This window comes from Accipiter gentilis, chromosome W (assembly GCF_929443795.1).
Source record: "Accipiter gentilis chromosome W, bAccGen1.1, whole genome shotgun sequence".
Taxonomy (NCBI): domain Eukaryota; kingdom Metazoa; phylum Chordata; class Aves; order Accipitriformes; family Accipitridae; genus Astur; species Astur gentilis.
The window spans coordinates 35,986,138-36,003,744 of NC_064918.1; the positions used below are offsets into that span (position 1 = coordinate 35,986,138).

Below are 17,607 nucleotides of genomic sequence, written 5' to 3' on the forward strand. Positions count from 1 at the left end.
GCTCGAAAGCTGTACCCACACTAATTAAAAGGTTTCTGTCCTTGCTCTATTGTAAAAGCCGCTTTAAACAAGCTTTATCATATCTTTTGCCTCTCTCTGAGAGTATATGTTGGAGGAGCTTAACTACAGATTCTTCTTCTTTGGAAAGCATAGACCCCATCTCCTCCCCTGACCGCTCACCTCCTTTACGGGTGAGTCCTCACCTCGACGGGCGAAAAAACTACAGCGCTGTCTTGTCTGCCTCTATGGGCACACCAGCCGGGGCAGCTGGTCTTTCGGTCGGGATCCTCCTGTCCTCCTCTTATCCTGCCGTTCGTTCTCCAAACGTAGCACAGAATTTGTGGGTCCCTGTCTGGGCGCCAATTGTGGGAGCATAATCATGGACTCAATGACAGATCAATGTGATCATAGTTGAAGACCCTTTACTAGAGCATCAGACATCATTTTATACATTGGTTACATCTGTACATGCGCTTCGCTGTTTTACTATTGGTTACACATATTATTCACGCACTGTCCACGCGCCTAGTTACACTTAATGATCGGTTATATCAACACCGTACACGCACATAAACATAAGACATAATTGGTTATACTAACTAAAACATGCGAAACTTGTCTCAGTCTACTTGGTCAAGATAAACTGCCGAATTGAGGTTGTTTGTGCCAAGTTCCCTTTATTGTGGAATGTGCACCTGTGTTTTCCTAATTGGGATCTTTCTTTTTTTGTCTTCTTGTTTATTCTGTTCAAGGCCTTCTGAAGGCATCTGGAATGCTCTTGTGACCGTTCGCTAAATATTTGTCCACAGAGCAATGGCCATTTTTCTCTTTCAGCAATGATGTCTAACACTAGCTGGATGGCTTTCACCTCTGCAAACTGACTCAATTCACCTTCTCCTTCAGCAGTTTCTGCGACTAGTCGTGTAGGAATCCATACAACAGCCTTCCACCTCTGATCTTTTCCCACAATGCGACAGGACCCATCAGTGAACAGGGCATATTGCCTCTCATTTTCTGGCAGTTTATTATACAGTGGGGCCTCCTCAGCATGCGTCACCTCCTCCTCTGGCGACATTCCAAAATCTTTTCTTTCTGGCCAGCCCGTGATTACTTCCAAAATTCCTGGGTGACTGGGATTTCATATGCGAGCCTGTTGTGTGATCAGTGCAATCCACTTACTCCACGAGGCATGAATTGCATGATGTGTAGAGGAGACCCTCCCTTTGAACATCCAGCCCAGCACTGGCAGTCGGGGTGCTAAGAAGAGCTGTGTTTCAGTACCAACCACTTCTGAGGCAGCTCAAACTCCTTCATATGCTGCCAATATCTCTTTTTCAGTTGGAGTATAGCAGGCCTCAGATCCTCTGTATCCCCGACTCCAAAACCCCAGGGGTCGGCCTCAGGCCTCCTCAGGTGCTTTCTGCCAGAGGCTCCAGGTAGGGCCATTCTCCCCGGCTGCAGTATAGAGCACATTTTTAACATCTTGTTCTGCCCGGACTAGTCCAAGGGCTACTGCATGAACAATCTCCTGTTGAATTTGTTCAAAGGCTTGTTGTTGCTCAGGGCCCCATTAAAAATCATTCTTCTTCCTGGTCACTTGATAGAGAGGGCTTACAATCAAACTGTAATTTGGAATATGCATTCTCCAAAAATGCACAGCACCTAAGAAGGCCTGTGTTTCCTTTTTATTAGTCGGTGGAGACATAGCTGATATTTTGTTAAATCACATCCATTGGGATCTGACGACGTCCATCTTGCCATTTTATTCCCAAAAACTGGATCTCCTGTGCAGGTCCCTTGACCTTGCTTTCTTTTATGACAAAAACAGCTTTCAGAAGGATTTGGATTATTTTCTTCCACTTCTCAAAAACTTCTTCTGCCGTGCTGCCCCATATGATGATGTCATCAATGTATTGCAGGTGTTCCGGAGCTTCACCTTTTTCCAGTGCAGTCTGGATTAGTCCATGGAGAATACTGGGGCTGTGTTTCCACCCTTGGGGCAGTTGATTCCAGGTGTCCTGGATGCCCCTCCAAGTAAAGGCAAACTGTGGACGGCACTCTGCTGCCAGTGGGATTGAGAAAAACGCATTAGCAATGTCAATTGTGGTGTACTACGTGGCTGCCTTTGACTCTAGTTCATATTGAAGTTCTAGCATATCTGGAACAGCAGCACTCAGCAGTGGCGTAACTTCATTCAGGCTGCGATAGTCAACTGTTAGTCTCCACTCCCCATTAGACTTTTGCACTGGCCATATGGGCCTATTAAAGGGTGAGCGTGTTTTGCTGATCACCCCTTGGCTCTCCAGTTGACAAATCAACTTGTGGATGGGAATCAGAGAGTCTCGGTTGGTGCGATATTGCCGCCAGTGCACCGTCATGGTATGAATTGGCACTCGTTGTTCTTCAACCCTAAGCAACCCCACAATCGAAGGGTCTTGAGAGAGACCAGGCAGGGTAGACAGCTGTTCAATGCCATCTGTCTCCAAGGCAGCTATACCGAAAGCCCACCGATACCCCTTTGGGTCTTTGAAATACCCACTCCTGAGGCAGTCTATGCAAAGGATGCATGGGGCCTCTGGACCAGTCACAAATGGGTGTTTCTGCCATTCATTTCCAGTTAGGCTTACTTCAGCTTCCAATACAGTTAGCTGCTGTTATCCCCCTGTCACATCAGAAATACAAATGGGTTCTGCCCCTTTATAACTTGATGGCATTAGAGTGCACCGTGTGCCGGTGTCTACTAGGGCCTTGTACTCCTGTGGGCCTAATGTGCCAGGCCATTGAATCCACACGGTCCAATAGACCCGGTTATCCCTTTCCTCCCCCTGGCTGGAGGCAGGGCCCCTCTAATTCTGGTCAGAGTATCTATTACCCACTTCTTGTAAATTTGCTTAGAAATCCCTTCAAGAAGATCAGAAATGAGATTAGCCATTCTACTCTGATTGGAAACCGGAGCGGCATTTTTCCTTCACGCTTGACAGGAGTCACCTCCAGAAGCTGAGGGCTTGTGTCCCTTTTCCAATTGCCTTGTCAATGCACCCTTCTCTAGAAAGCGATCCCAGCTGCTTGGCTTACCTACCCTTTAATTCCAAGCTATTAGCCCCATTGTCCCAGCATCAGAGCAGCCAGGTGATAATGTGCTCACCTATACAACAGTTGAAATCTTTTTCCATATCCCGCAGCTCACTCAGGGATAGGGATCGGGTTATTACCTCTGGTTCTGCGTCTTCCTCCTGTTCTCGTGATGACCCTGGTTCATCTTCATCTTTTGCTAAGCAAACTGCTTTTTTTGTATATTTCTTCTTCTGTATGGGGGCAACTGATACTGGTGCAGGTTGGTCCGCTGGTTCAGTTGCAGTGCATGTCGCCGGGGTTGGAGTGGTCGCAGTGCCTGTCGTCTTACTGTCAGATCCAGAGACCTTCTCTTCCCCTTGAGGGTACTGAATAGTGTTGAACAGGGCTCAATAAGCATGGGCCAGGCCCCAGAACATTGCATTAATTTCTGTCTGCCTGGAATTGCTGGGGTGACATCATACTTTTTCCAAATGTTCTACTAGTTTTTCAGTATTCTGCACTTGTTCAAGGGTGAAGTTCCAAAACATTGGAGGTACCCACCAGCCTAGGCATTTGCCCATACTACCCCACACACCCTGCCACTCATAATTATCCAGCCTAGGGGCACATCTCTGGGTGATCTTCTTAAATAGCTGTTTAACCTTAAACGAGAGCTGAACCACATTCAGAAGTATGCTAATTCCTAGCAGTAGGGCTAGGACCGTGCTAGTCCCAACATCCCAGGAGTATTCAAATTTTTCAAAGTTCTCAAACACCATTGTAACTGGACTGAAGGAGAAAGGAGAGGGGAAGAAAGATACCCCACCCATAGACTGGTTTTCCATGGAGGAAAGGTAAATGGTATAATTATTAATAGTTTCCCACAGATGGCTCCCGCAGTATAAAGGTGACAATGCTGAGTGCAAATACCGGATTAATCCCACAGCCGATGACTTTATCATACCATAAACCAGTGTTATACCATACATCAAAGCGAAAACCTTAATCCACCTCCCACAGATGATAAGCAGTAGAAGAGGAACTACATACAGCAAGCGAGGAGATACATAACAGAGCTTTAAAATCCAGAGCAACAACTCTAAGAACACATAAATCAACATAATGAACGCTTGGAACAAATTTGTTTTAACAAGCTCTGGTCAGGTTTGTCGTTATCTCAACCCTTCGTGGTCCATGTTGGGCGCCAAAAAGGAGTGTCGTGGCTTAACCCCAGCCAGCAACTAAGCACCACGCAGCCGCTCACTCACTCCCCCCCACCCAGTGGGATGGGGGAGAGAATCAGGGAAAAGAAAAGGTAAAACTACTGGGTTGAGATAAGAACAATTTAATAGAACAGAAAAGAAGAAACTAATAAGGATAATAATAACAATAATGAAATAACAGTAATAATAATAGAAGAATTCAGTATACAAAACAAGTGATGCACAATGCAATTGCTCACCACCCGCGGACCGATGCCTAGTTAGTTAGTTCCCGAGTAGCGTTCTGCCCCCCAGGCTAAATCCCTCTAGTTTATATACTGGGCATGACGTCACATGGTATGGAATATTCCTTTGGCCATTTTGGGTAAGCTGTACTGGCTGTCTCCCCTCACAATTTCTTGTTCCCCTCAGCCTTCTTGCTGGCTGGGCATGAGAAGCTGAAAAATCCTTGACTTAGTCTAAACACTACTTAGCAATAACTGAAAACCTCAGTGTGTTAACAACATTATTCTTATACTAAATCCAAAACATAACACTGTACCAGCTACTAGAAAGAACTCTATCCCAGCTGAAACCAGGACACATATATAAATAAAAATCTATAAGAATTATTTTCCATTCAGTGCATCTGTGTTTGTGTATATGACCCTTTATCATTCTGAAACTGTTTTAGAGTTCTTAAGGCTCAGGTTTGTATTTTCAAAACGTAGTGCATGATACACTTTCTGCTGTAAATCTGTTTCTTTTCTTCTTTAGCTTATTCAAGAGAAATACATTTGGATTATAAATCAGATGAGGCTATAGTAAGTTGAGAGGTTTCGCTAGTGTATCTCAAAGGCTTTTACTTACTGGGTATGTTTGGGATTGAGTTAGACACCATTTCTGACTTAATATACTTAGAGGAGATAAATCTTCAGCTACTCTGTAAGGGGACATCATGCACAGAAATGAGAGAAGTGTTCAGACTGCCTGTCTTTCAGAGCCCTGTGTAGGATGATGCTTAAATGATATATCCATGAATTGCAATCCAGTGACAAAGATCTGCAATTAAAGAATTGGAGGTTTCCAATGGGAAGAAAAGCATGCACAGCTACCCAAGTTGTATCATAACTATGACTCCTCTAACAACCAATGCTTAGAAACAATATCATCTCTCCTCTCTTAAGTATGTGTCTAGTTTGTACATATGTGGTGGGTTGACCCTGGCTGGAGGCCAGGTGCCCACCAAAGTCATTCTATCACTCCCCCTCCTCAGCTGGACAGGGGAGAGAAAATATAACAAAGGGCTTGTGGGTCAAGATAAGGACAGGAGAGATCACTCAACCAATTACCATCACAGGCAAAACAGACTCGACTTGGGGAAAATAAACTTAATTTATTGCCATTCAACCAGAGTAGGGTAATGAGAAATAAAACCAAATCTCAAAACACATTCCCTCCACCCCTCCCTTCTTCCCGGGCACAACTTCACTCCCGGATTCTCTACCTACCCCCCCAGTGGCACAGGGGGATGGGGAATGGGGGTTGGGGTCAGTTCATCACACGTCTCTGCCACTTCATCCTCTTCAGGGGCAGGACTCATCACACTCTTCCCCTGCTCCAGCGTGGGGTCCCTCCCACGGGAGACAGTCCTCCACAAACTTCTCCAACGTGGGTCCTTCCCATGGGCTGCAGTTCTTCATGAACTGCTCCAGCATGGGCCCCTTCCACGGTGTGCAGTCCTTCAGGAGCACACTGCTCCAGCGTGGGTCCCCCACGGGGTCACAAGTCCTGCCAGAAAACGTGCTCTAGCGTGGGCTCCTCTCTCCACAGATCCGCAGGTCCTGACGGGAGCCTGCTCCAGCGTGGGTTTCCCACAGGGTCACAGCCTCCTTCGGGAACACACCTGCTCCGGCATGTGGTCCTCCATGGGCTGCAGGTGGATATCTGCTCCACCTTGGACCTCCATGGGCTGCAGGGGGACAACCTGCCTCACCATGGTCTTCACCATGGGCTGCAGGGGAGTCTCTGCTCTGGCACCTGGAGCATCTCCTCCCCCTCCTTCTTCACTGACCTTGGTGTCTGCAGGGTTGTTTCTCTCACATGTTCTCATTCCTCTCTCCGGCTGCCGTTTCTGTGCCCCCTGCAACTTTTTTTCCTTAAATATGTTATCACAGAGGAGCTACCGCTATCGCTGATTGGCTCAGCCTTGGCCAGCGGTGGGTCCATCTTAGAGCCAGCTGGTATTGGCTCTGTTGGACACAGGGGAAGCTTCCAGCAGCTTCTCACAGAAGCCACCCCTGTAACCCCCCTGCTACCAAAACCTTGCCACACAAACCCAATACAACATAACTAAGCATATGATTTTGGTGCATAAATACAAAACATGAAAAATTGCCAAGGATAGTATTTTTAACCATCTCTTTTAAAGATTTCAGATAGTGTACAGATTTGAAATTCATCTCTCTTCTTAAATGAGTATAAAAGGGCAGACTGTTCCAAATTCTGCCCTTAATAATACAGTAAGTCTATCTAGATTGATTGGTGGAAATGAAGACAAAATTTCATCCAGATGACATAATATATTCATTACATTATTAATACTGTAAATTAAGTAAATCTTCCCTTAATTTGATATGATGTGATGAAGGGAAGCATAAGTTAAATTATCAGATGTGTCTGACCTTTTCACTTTTCCAGAAAAGTCTGACAGAATTAGTAGTGAGAGGAAAAATGAAGGGATCAACTCTCTGATAAATTGATGATGTCCTATAGGTCAAATTTTTCCTGCGTTATATCAGTGGATCTGGAGAAACTTGCAGTTTTATCAAAAAGCAGAGTTTAGAACTTATTTTTAAATAAGTTAAACTTATTTTTAAATAAATTTATTTAAATCAAGTTCTTTCGTTAAATAAAGGATTTTTCCTACGTGAAGTATATTATTATTCCCTATTACAGGATAACCTGCATTCAAACACAGATCACAGGTAAATATATAAATATAAATATATAAAATCTCATGGTCTCAGGGCAATAAATACCGAAATGAGTTCCAGTTTTCCGGGAGAACTAGTAATCTAGTGGACTAGAGACAGCAGAGTATAGTTTTAAAATCTGGGTTGATAGAAAAGAGATTTTAATGACCTTTGCAGAGTTCGTTAAGTACTTAGTACTAATAGGAATGGCAAAACAAAGAATGGTATTTACTGATGATTGGACAAATGTATTTTCCATTTTCAAAAATCAAAAGTATTTTCTGAGACGTTATTGGAGACTGAAAAGCTACAGAGGCAATGGAAGGCATAAAATATTCATTGATAAAAGATGATTTTTAGAAGTAAAGCAGAACATCCATTGGCAAAAATAATTGGGGAAGAAATGCCAGTTTAAATCATTTTGGTTAGAGTTAATATATATAAAAAAATATTATTGTAAAATGCGAGTTTGTAACAGGATTGGAGATCAGTTTCACTAGTATTTAGAACTGTAATATTCTTTCCACTTTGACTTTTGAGTAAGGAATTTCACTAGTGACCTATATATACATAATATGTATCCTATATATGTACACATATATCGTATATCTATCTTTATGCCTTAGGAAAACAATATTTTCTCCATTATTTTACTTGTTAAGCAGTTTCTTTTTGTTGATAAATTAAACCACATATAAAAGAATCATTGAAATGTCTCTTTCTTTGTTGAAACAGACATCTTAATATTTTAACATTAATAGAATTTTAAAAGCTTATATTTCATAGGAGGTTTACTTCCTGGGTTTTTACTGACTGAGTAACAAAACAAATAGAATTAATCATCTTTATTTTTAAGGTCTAATTCATTTATATGTCCTATTCAGACAGATAATTTGTAATCCTCTTAAGAGAGTTTTTTACATTATTGGTTCTAATTAATTAGGGAAGTGTTGCATTAAAGCATAACAAAGTTTAGCAGAAAATATACCCCCTTGCGTTCCAGCTTATCCTCAGATATCAGAGAGGCTGGAGGCAGCTAGGCTTAGATTCTGAGTGATACCCAATTAAGCACTACAAGTCCAGTCATGTTCAATATATTGAACTACCACAGTGACGGATGCACTAATAGCACACTGTACTTTCAATTCAGTTGCGTTCAATGAACTAGAACAGCCAGACTTAAGGAGTGTGGTCACGTTCAACAAACTATCATGGCTAGATTAATGAACAGTACAGTTTGTTAAAGCAGCAGGAGTACAGGTTCTTTTGGATTGCCGGTGATAAATACATTGTCTGCAAAGCACATGCAAATAATAATACAGTTGACTACAAACACACTAAATTATGGAAAAACTCTATAGAGCTTTTAAGTTTCCCAGGGAAGCACTCGTTATAACTGAGGGTTTGAATCTTACCCAATAGGCATCCCTATGGGGGGGAAGAGAGGTTCAGCCCATTGACTGCTCCCAGAAGTCAGCAATGTCCTCCTGACTTGTCTATGATGGTATCTTCCCTAACAGTCTGTCGTGGTTTAACCCCAGACACGCAGCTGCTCACTCACTCCCCCCCACCCAGTGGGATGGGGGAGAAAATTGGGAAAAGAAGTAAAACTCGTGAGTTGAGATAAGAACGGTTTAATAGAACAGAAGAAACCAATAATGATAACACTAATAAAATGACGCAGTAATAATAAAAGGATTGGAATATACAAGTGATGTGCAGTGCAATTGCTCACCACCTGCCGATCAACGCCCAGTTAATCCCCAAGCGGTGATCCCCTGTCCCCACTCCCCCCAGTTAATATACTAGATGTGACGTCACATGGTATGGAATACCCCGTTGGCCACTTTGGGTCAGCTGCCCTGGCTGTATCCCCTCCCAACTTCTTGTGTCCCTCCAGCTTTCTCGCTGGCTGGGCATGAGAAGCTGAAAAATCCTTGACTTCAGACTAAACATTACTTAGCAACAACTGAAAACATCAGTGTTATCAACATTCTTCTCATACTGAACCCAAAACATAGCACTGTACCAGCTACTAGGAAGACAGTTAACTCTATCCCAGGTGAAACCAGGACACAGTCCCCCTCTTTTAAGACCTTTTATACTATTTTCCTATTTAGGTGGAGCTTGAGTGACTCTAGTCATATATACCTTTATTATGATTAGTATAAAGTTCTGTCCCTTTGCTTTTAAAGGTATATGCTAGAGAAAATTCAGAGCACATGCTCAGTGAGGGGTGGTCGCACCTTGGAGGCAGGTAGCTTTTGGGATGGAGGTGTGTTTTGGTTTTATAATGAGATTATAATGAACAAAGTTCACCCAGAGGACATGATTTTGCGTGTCAGTACTCCAGAACTGGGCACTTCTGATATAAATCAGAAGTAGGGCAGTAGTTCAACAGAACCCCCATCATTTCACCTCCTTGCTTCAGTGGATTCAATGCAGGGACCTTCCATTCTTGTCCAGTAGTTCCAGTTCCCTATCCCTGCGATGATATCACAGAGCCTGGCCGTGGTATCTCCACTCTGCTCCACCCTCTGTGTTACTTCTCTTAGGGTTGGCATACCAAGCTGCCTTGGTGTTGCTAACATCTAAGGTTGCAGGTTATGTTGCTTAGGTAATTATTATGGAACAGATTTCTTGCATATCCACTGCATTCTACCTTGGAGGTTTGCCTCCCCTTAAGAGGCGGGGGAACATATCGATAAGTCACTTCCAGCAATCATTCCACAAGAAGGAAAAGGTTCTTTTCAAATAAAGAGTGTTGCTCCTTTTTTTAAGCTTTTGTTTGGGTTCTAAAGGTCATATTGCATCTTAATAAACTATTCAGTTTAGCTGAAACTAAAATTTTTAGTGTTTTAAAACAATAGGAATATAGGAAATTTTTTTATCCTTAAGTTGTCCTAGGTAGAATAGATTGAAGTTGTTTGGGTTGTTAAAAAATATTCAAGTTAAAGTCTGTTGTATTAAAATTACATGAAATACATGAATACAGGATAGGTATTTTTAGTGTGTATTTATTTGTGCTTGTATACAGGTATGTAGATGCAGGCCTATATGCTTATGTTTTGAATCTGGACAAAATACATCTGTAAAATAGATGAGTGTCCAAAGCCTAGATGGAACTTCTGTAGCATTCATCAGTGTGCTCTGGCAAATTGGTACAATGTTCCAGTCATACTTTCTTTTGATGTGGGCCAAAAATATGAAACGACATGAGGCCACAGAGTTCAGAATACTTTCATTTTTCATGGAGACAATTATCTGAAGAATGTATTTCATTTTTACATCAGAACTATCTTTCTGTTCACATCTAGGCATGTTTCCAATTTTCATCCATCACTTTGAGTTCCTTATTCACAGGCTAGTCCGACATGGATTACCATGAAGGCTGAAAGAAAACGATGTTGAGATCAGAGCACTTTGTTTTTTCTGCATCATGTAAAAAAACATGTAAAACATTTAGTTGCCTTTTTTTATTCATCAGCATTCAGCAGTCCAGAATAATTGGGAATGGAGCAGAGGAATAATATGAACTCCCAGTCAGGATTAAAATATTATTTCCATGGGAAATAAAATCTCCAGAACTTGTTTATTTGGAAACTAGAGAAAATAACACATTTATCTTCTGTGCCAAAATTATTTGCTGTATATATTATATCTGTTCATGCATGTTCACACACATGCATATATATATTTTCTTTTTTTCTGCAGATAAAAAAACCTTTTGAACACAAAATATCAGTACTAAGAAACATTTGCATAATGAAGAGCTAGAGCTTGTTCCTCTGTGTTAAAATGGAACATCCTTTACATGGCCCCTGGCTAGCTTTAGCTGTTCTTCCACAAATTTCCAATCATGCCAGTTATCACAAGCCCATTCCTCAGAAAATCTGGGACTTGAACTAATTCCATGTTTTTGTAAGTAAGTAATCAGTGATACTACTTACCATCCTGCTGACTACGCCAATTTGTCACGAAATGGAGTGGTTTGGACCACTTAAAGAATCACCTCCAATGGTATTAGTAAAAATGATTTAATAGGAATTTATATAAAAGCGCAACTTCACAGAATTTGATGGCAAGGTTCACTCTGTTACTTAATACATGGATGAAATGCACAAAGGAAAATTAAGTCAGAAACAAACTAAAATTATGTATACAGAGACCAAAGATGTAATTGGGTAAAAGAGAACATACAAAGAAAAATCGAGTTAGAATTGATTTCTCATGATTTGTACAGAGATTGGGAATGTAAAAGGGTAGGGAAGACCCTCCCGTTGAGTCACGAGGTTCAGAGGAGACCCTCTTGCTTTCTAAATTCCTGTCGGAGTCTAGGTGCAGCTGGATCAACTCCTAGTCTCAGACTTGGTCAATGGTTTATATCTAAAGGGATTATGAGTATATGTGTAATAGCAGCCTGAGAGTCATTCACAGTTGAATAAAGTTCATGACAGTAATTTAAGTATAGATTTTAAAAGCAATAACTTGTAATATACTTGCTATAGAATATTCAGGTTAGTACTGTTATGGAGGCTCATACAATCAAATCCAACAGGTGTTAAAACTCAGATTTATTCTTCAGTAAAAAGTTAGTTAGAACTCCGATAACATTTGTGAACCACAGGTTCAGTGATGTAAGGGGAATTAGTACTACACAGCCGACTTACGAATTCTTAAGTTTTAAAATGATGACTCAAAAAGTGCATATCACTCACCTAAAAGATGAGGGCTCTCAGCCTCAAGGAGTTACCTAGGGCAGTGTCCCGACCCAAGGGGAGAAAATTCTCCAAATGTAAGTGCCCCAGTATCTTAGTGCAAAGAATGTAGGAGGTTCCTTCTTGGGAAGAGCTACTCAACAACAGAAGAGCCTATGATGATATTTTCCTACTCGGTTCCTAACAGAGCAGCTTACAGCACAATTTCTCTCTTGACTTATGCCTAATGATAAGCAAATGAGTAGTTTTGCAGAAGTACATACATATTTATAGTTAGAATTAGGCTTAAGTACTTTGCTGAACCCAGATTGTTTACATATTATGGAATCACAGAATGCTTGAATTTGGAAGGGACCTCTTGAGATCATCTAGTCCAACCTCCCTGTTCAAGCAAGGTCAGCTAGAGCAGGTTAGCCAGGAATAATAATAAGGAATTAATAACATTAAGAAATTAATTCTCCTAATATTTATCCTTGAAGCTTAAATTGGATATTTATCAGCTACCCCAAAATAAATTTGCTGTATCTGCTCCTCATTGTAAATGAGTGACAAGTTTAACAAAAACAGTCCTTAAACTCAGAAATTCAAATTGTAATATTTTCCTAAAAAGTCCATTACTTTCTATTAGTATTTAAGGTATAACATTTCATCTCTTTGCTTCTTTTGTTATGCCTTTGCTGTCTTTTAAACTTTCTGATTCTGTCAAACAGAAACTACAAAAAACAAAATGTTTTATTCATGTGGGCCGTTTAATAGAAGCCAGAGGCTAATAGTTTTTCATAATGATACGTTTTAAATTCAGGTTTACAGTGATGGCTTTTGGGGCAGTTTTTAAAAACTGCTGAGAGTTTAATATGTGTTTAATGAGATGCTGTCTACCTTCCTTATAACAACAGGGAAAGGGAAAAAGCCTGATAAACATTTTTATTTACTTCTTAAGGAGGGGCTCAGTTTTGGAACAACCACCCACCTGAAGGTGGCAATTACAGGGATAGAATGGAAGAGTTAGATCCTACAGGATTTATTATCGCTAAGACATCAGGAGAAGATACAGGTATGCTCTTGTCTTTAGAGCATGTTAGGTATTTTATTTTCTCAACCCTTAATAGTTAGAGGTACTACTGTCCATAGTGTAAGTGTAGTTTGTGGCAGTCAAAAAAACCCAAAAAAAACACAAAACCACAGAAAACAAAAATGATAAAAAACCCACTGTGTGAATTTAGGATATGTATTCCCTCTTTTTTTCCCCTCCTCTGTCTCCCCTCGAGTTTTAACTATGATATTATTATTAGGTCGATATATTATAAAGTTATAAAAGGAATGGTCGCAATTGTGCTTTAACACTTAACCTAAGGACTTATGTTTTATGCTCAGCTCTGTTGATATTTCAGGTTTTATCCTTCTTGAATGAAATTCTTGCATCATTGAAATCAATGTAACCGATTGCAAAAAAGCAAAGATTTTACTTATCTGCCCTAGTTTCTCCATCCATAAATCTGTCTGTTTACTTTCACTCACGAGTCCAACATGCTGTAAAGATTAATAAATTGCTTGAAGATTCTGTGGTGATACAAGATAACTAAACTATCAACGTCTACAAAATTGAATTTTTTAGGTGGTGGGGTTTTTTTACAGTTCCTGTTTTCCATTCTTCTGCAGGTCACTTTAAAATGTAAATTAATACAAGTGAAAATACTCTTATAGCAAAACTGTCTGAGTTTTCTAACAGAATGTTGCATACATTACTAACAAAAGGATGGCTAAGGAGAATCTCCATCCTTTACTGGATGTGAGGGGAAACGTAGTGACAAAGGATGAGGAAAAGGATGAGGTACTTAATGTTGCCTTCTTTGCTTCAGTCTTTAATAGTAAGACCAGTTGTTCTCAGGGTACCCAGCCCCCTGAGCCAGAAGACAGCAATGGGGAGCAGAATGAAGCGCCGTATGATAATCCAAGGGGAAATGGTTAGCGACCTGCTACACCACGTAGACACACACAAGTCTATGCGGCCAGATGGGATCCACCCAAGGGTACTGAGGGAGCTGGCAGAAGTGCTCACCAAGCCACTTTCCATCATTCATCAGCAGTCCTGGAAAACCGGGGAGGTCCCGGTTGACTGGAGGTTAGCAAATGTGACATCCATCTACAAGAAGGGCTGGAAGGAGGATCTGGGGAACTACAGGCCTGTCAGTCTGACCTCGGTGCCAGGGAAGGTTATGGAGCAGATCATCTTGATCACCATCACACAGCATATACAGGACAAACAAGTGATCAGGCCCAGCCAGCATGGGTTTATGAAAGGCAGGTCCTGCTTGACTAACTTGATCTCCTTCTATGACAAGGTGACTGGCTTAGCGGACGAGGGAGGGAAAGGCTGTGGATGTTGTTTACCTGGACTTCAGTAAAGCCTTTGTCACTGTTTCCCACAGCATTCTCCTGGAGAAACTGGCTGCTCATGGCTTGGACTGGTGTACTCTTCGCTGGGTAAAACACTGGCTGGATGGCCAGGCCCAAAGAGTTGTGGTGAATGGAGTTAAATCCAGTTGGTGGCCAGTCACAAGTGGTGTTCCCCAGGGCTCAGTATTGGGGCCAGTTCCATTTAATATCTGTATCAAAGATCTGGATGAGGGGATCGAGTGCACCAGATTGTTGAGGATTTCTTGGCTGGGCGAGGGCATGTGAGCAATCCAGCTGTTAGGTGGGAACGAAGCATAAGTTTACAAAGTGCTAGAGTGCACAAGGACGCTGTGTCCTTGTACGCTGGGAAATGGAAGATAAGAAGAGCCTGACAAACAACTCCTTGATGCCGAAGAATGAGATAAGTAACTGCTGGACACCTCGTGAAGAAGCTTGCACAGCCAATAGAGGATAAGATAGCGTCGCATGAAACAGGGTATTGGACCAATTAGAGTATTGTATAAGGCGCGTGCACAAGCGCATAAGGTATATAACTGTGCTAAAAGTTGTAGTAAATGGACTTCACTTGATCATATTGGTCTGTGTGTGATGTCCCCTGTGGATCCTCCGCAACACCAGATGACACCGAGTTGTGCAGGAGTGTTGATGTCCTTGAGGGTAGGAAGGCCCTACAGAGGGATCTGGACAGGCTGGATCAATGGGCTGGGGCCAATTGTATGAGATTCAACAAGGCTGAGTGCCGGGTCCTGTGCTTGGGTCATAACAACCCCATGCAATGCTACAGGCTTGGGGAAGAGTGGCTGGAAAGCTGCCTGGCAGAAAAAGGATCCGGGGGTGTTGGTTGATAGTCGGCTGAATATGAGCCGGCAGTGTGCTCAGGTGGCCAAGAAGGCCAATGGCATCCTGGCTTGTATTAGAAAGTGTGGCCAGCAGGACTATGGAAGTGATTGTTCCCCTGTATTCGGCACTGGTGAGGCTGCACCTTGAGTACTGTGTTCAGTTTTGGGCCCATCACTACAGGAAAGACATTGAGGTGCTGGAGCATGTCCAAAGAAGAACAATGAAGCTGGTGAAGGGTCTAGAGAGCAAGTCATATGAGGAGCAGCTGAGGGAACTGGGGTTGTTTAGTCTGGAGAACAGGAGGCTGAGGGAAGACCTTATCACTCTCTACAACTACCTGAAAGGAGGTTATAGTGAGGTGGGTGTTGGTCTCTTTTCCCAAGTAGCAAGTGATAAGACAAGAGGAAACGGCCTCAAGTTGTGCCAGGGGAGGTTTAGATTTCTTCACTGAAAGAGTTGTCAAGCATTGGAACAGGCTGCCCAAGGAAGTGGTTGAGTCACCATCCTTGGAGGTATTTAAAAGATGTGTAGACCTGGTGCTTAGGGACATGGTTTAGTGGTGGACTTGGTAGTGTTAGGTTAACAGTTGGACTCGATGATCTTAAGGGTCTTTGCCAACCTAAATGATTCTGATTCTACGGTTCTATGGCTCAGCAACAGCAGAACCTGTAGGATCCGCTTCGTTGATTTTGTTCTCTGGCAGCCTGTTTGGTGGTGAAACTTGTTTTCAGGAGGCAACTCCTAAGAAAAACTTCCATATGTAGCTAATCAGGCCTGCCTTAGAGTTTTCCAAATAAAGAAAGAAGTAGAGTTTGTACTTCTTGTACTGAACTCAATTTGTTCTGACTCTTTATTAGCTGCATCATGTCAGCCTAACAGTTCTTCAGAATTTTATCAAAGCGCAACAGAATTTTTCAGTGTCAGAAAGCCTTTACAAGCAACTGTATGCTTTACTTACTTACATTTCCACTATAATGAAAAATGCCTTTCAGGAGCAATTAAGCAAGGTTTACCCAATGATGTTAGAAACAAATTTACCATTTTTAATATTTTATGTCAAGCCTTTGATTTGGGGAAATATTCTCAGGTTATCAATGAATAAATTCCAAATATACCTGTAACTATTTTAAAGCTGATCTCTTTCAGAAAATTAAGGATTACTTGCATTTAAAGTTCAGGAAAGTCATATAAAATGGTTATTATGTCTTGTTGCACACTTGTCTCTGCTTCGGACCACATGCATTTCAGTACCCATGAATTTGTTGGCTGATCATAACTGCGCATAGTCAGTATTTACAACAGTACCTGTTACAGCTATCATGTCTGTGTCCTGTGTTTTAAAGAATAATTATGCTTGTGTCATTGAGTTTGCAAAAGGAAACTGCCTGCATATTTAATTTACCACTTACCTATGAATTGTAAATGAATTGGTTAAATCTTACATTTCAGTAAGAAGTTGGAAAACATAAAATGGATCTGTTTATCAAATAAAATGGAATTACATGGATTGATTTAAAAAAATTTAAAAAATTATTTTCACGACCACATAAATTAGTCTCTCTTTTTTTATTCCAGAATCGAATGGAAGAAAGCAAAGCACTCTTTAGGACAATTATCACATATCCATGGTTCCAGAATTCTTCAGTCATTCTGTTCTTAAATAAAAAAGATCTCTTAGAAGAGAAAATTATGTACTCCCATTTAGTTGATTATTTCCCAGAGTATGATGGTAAGTATATTGCCACCAGAGCTCATGCCCCATTTATACTGCAGTAATGACAAAATGTAATAGCCTTGCCCATATTTTGCTTAGAGGTTCTTAGGACAAAGATTATCACCCATTCTTCATTATGCCCATTTTCTTCTTTACAAATTTTACTTAATACACCAAATGGTTTGTAGTTGAATGACTTGCTTTTCAAGGTTTTTTTAAAAACTATATGAAAAGGAAAAAATTATTTTAAATGTCAATTTTTAATACTCCAAATTTTTAAAGTCACTGAAGTCTTGTAGGATTTTCTAGATTACTAGGATTTTATTTTATACCTCCAATAATTGTGGATAGGATGGCAGTACCTTTCATGTGAAACTATTGATTCTAGATGAGTAACATCATATTAGCATTGGACCTTATTCTGTCCTTGTTCATAAGTTGGGGTGATGGTTTGAACTGAAGTATAAAGCTAAAATTACATAAAAATACATTTCTCATTTTTACACAGTGTCTCACATTTTCTTTTTTGATTTTTTGTTTTGTTTTTGTTTGTTTATTTTTTGCTGTTTTGTTTTTGTTTAAGGCTGGATATCTGAGAAGAAGTGTCATAAATTCTCTGTGGCTGTCAGAGAAACCAGTATCACTTTTCCTACCCTTTCTTTATACCATTTCTTTTTTGATTCCTT

At 41.0% G+C, this 17,607-nt stretch overlaps 1 protein-coding gene across 2 annotated transcripts in view; it reads left to right on the forward strand.

Moving 5' to 3' along the window:
• Positions 1-17,607, forward strand: part of LOC126035475 (guanine nucleotide-binding protein G(q) subunit alpha) — a 175,820-nt gene that overhangs the window by 152,424 nt on the left and 5,789 nt on the right. For both annotated transcript variants that reach the window (XM_049794106.1, XM_049794107.1), the window contains one exon: positions 16,783-16,936. In XM_049794106.1, the coding sequence (XP_049650063.1) occupies positions 16,783-16,936 (154 nt within the window). The remainder of the gene's footprint in view (positions 1-16,782; positions 16,937-17,607) is intronic.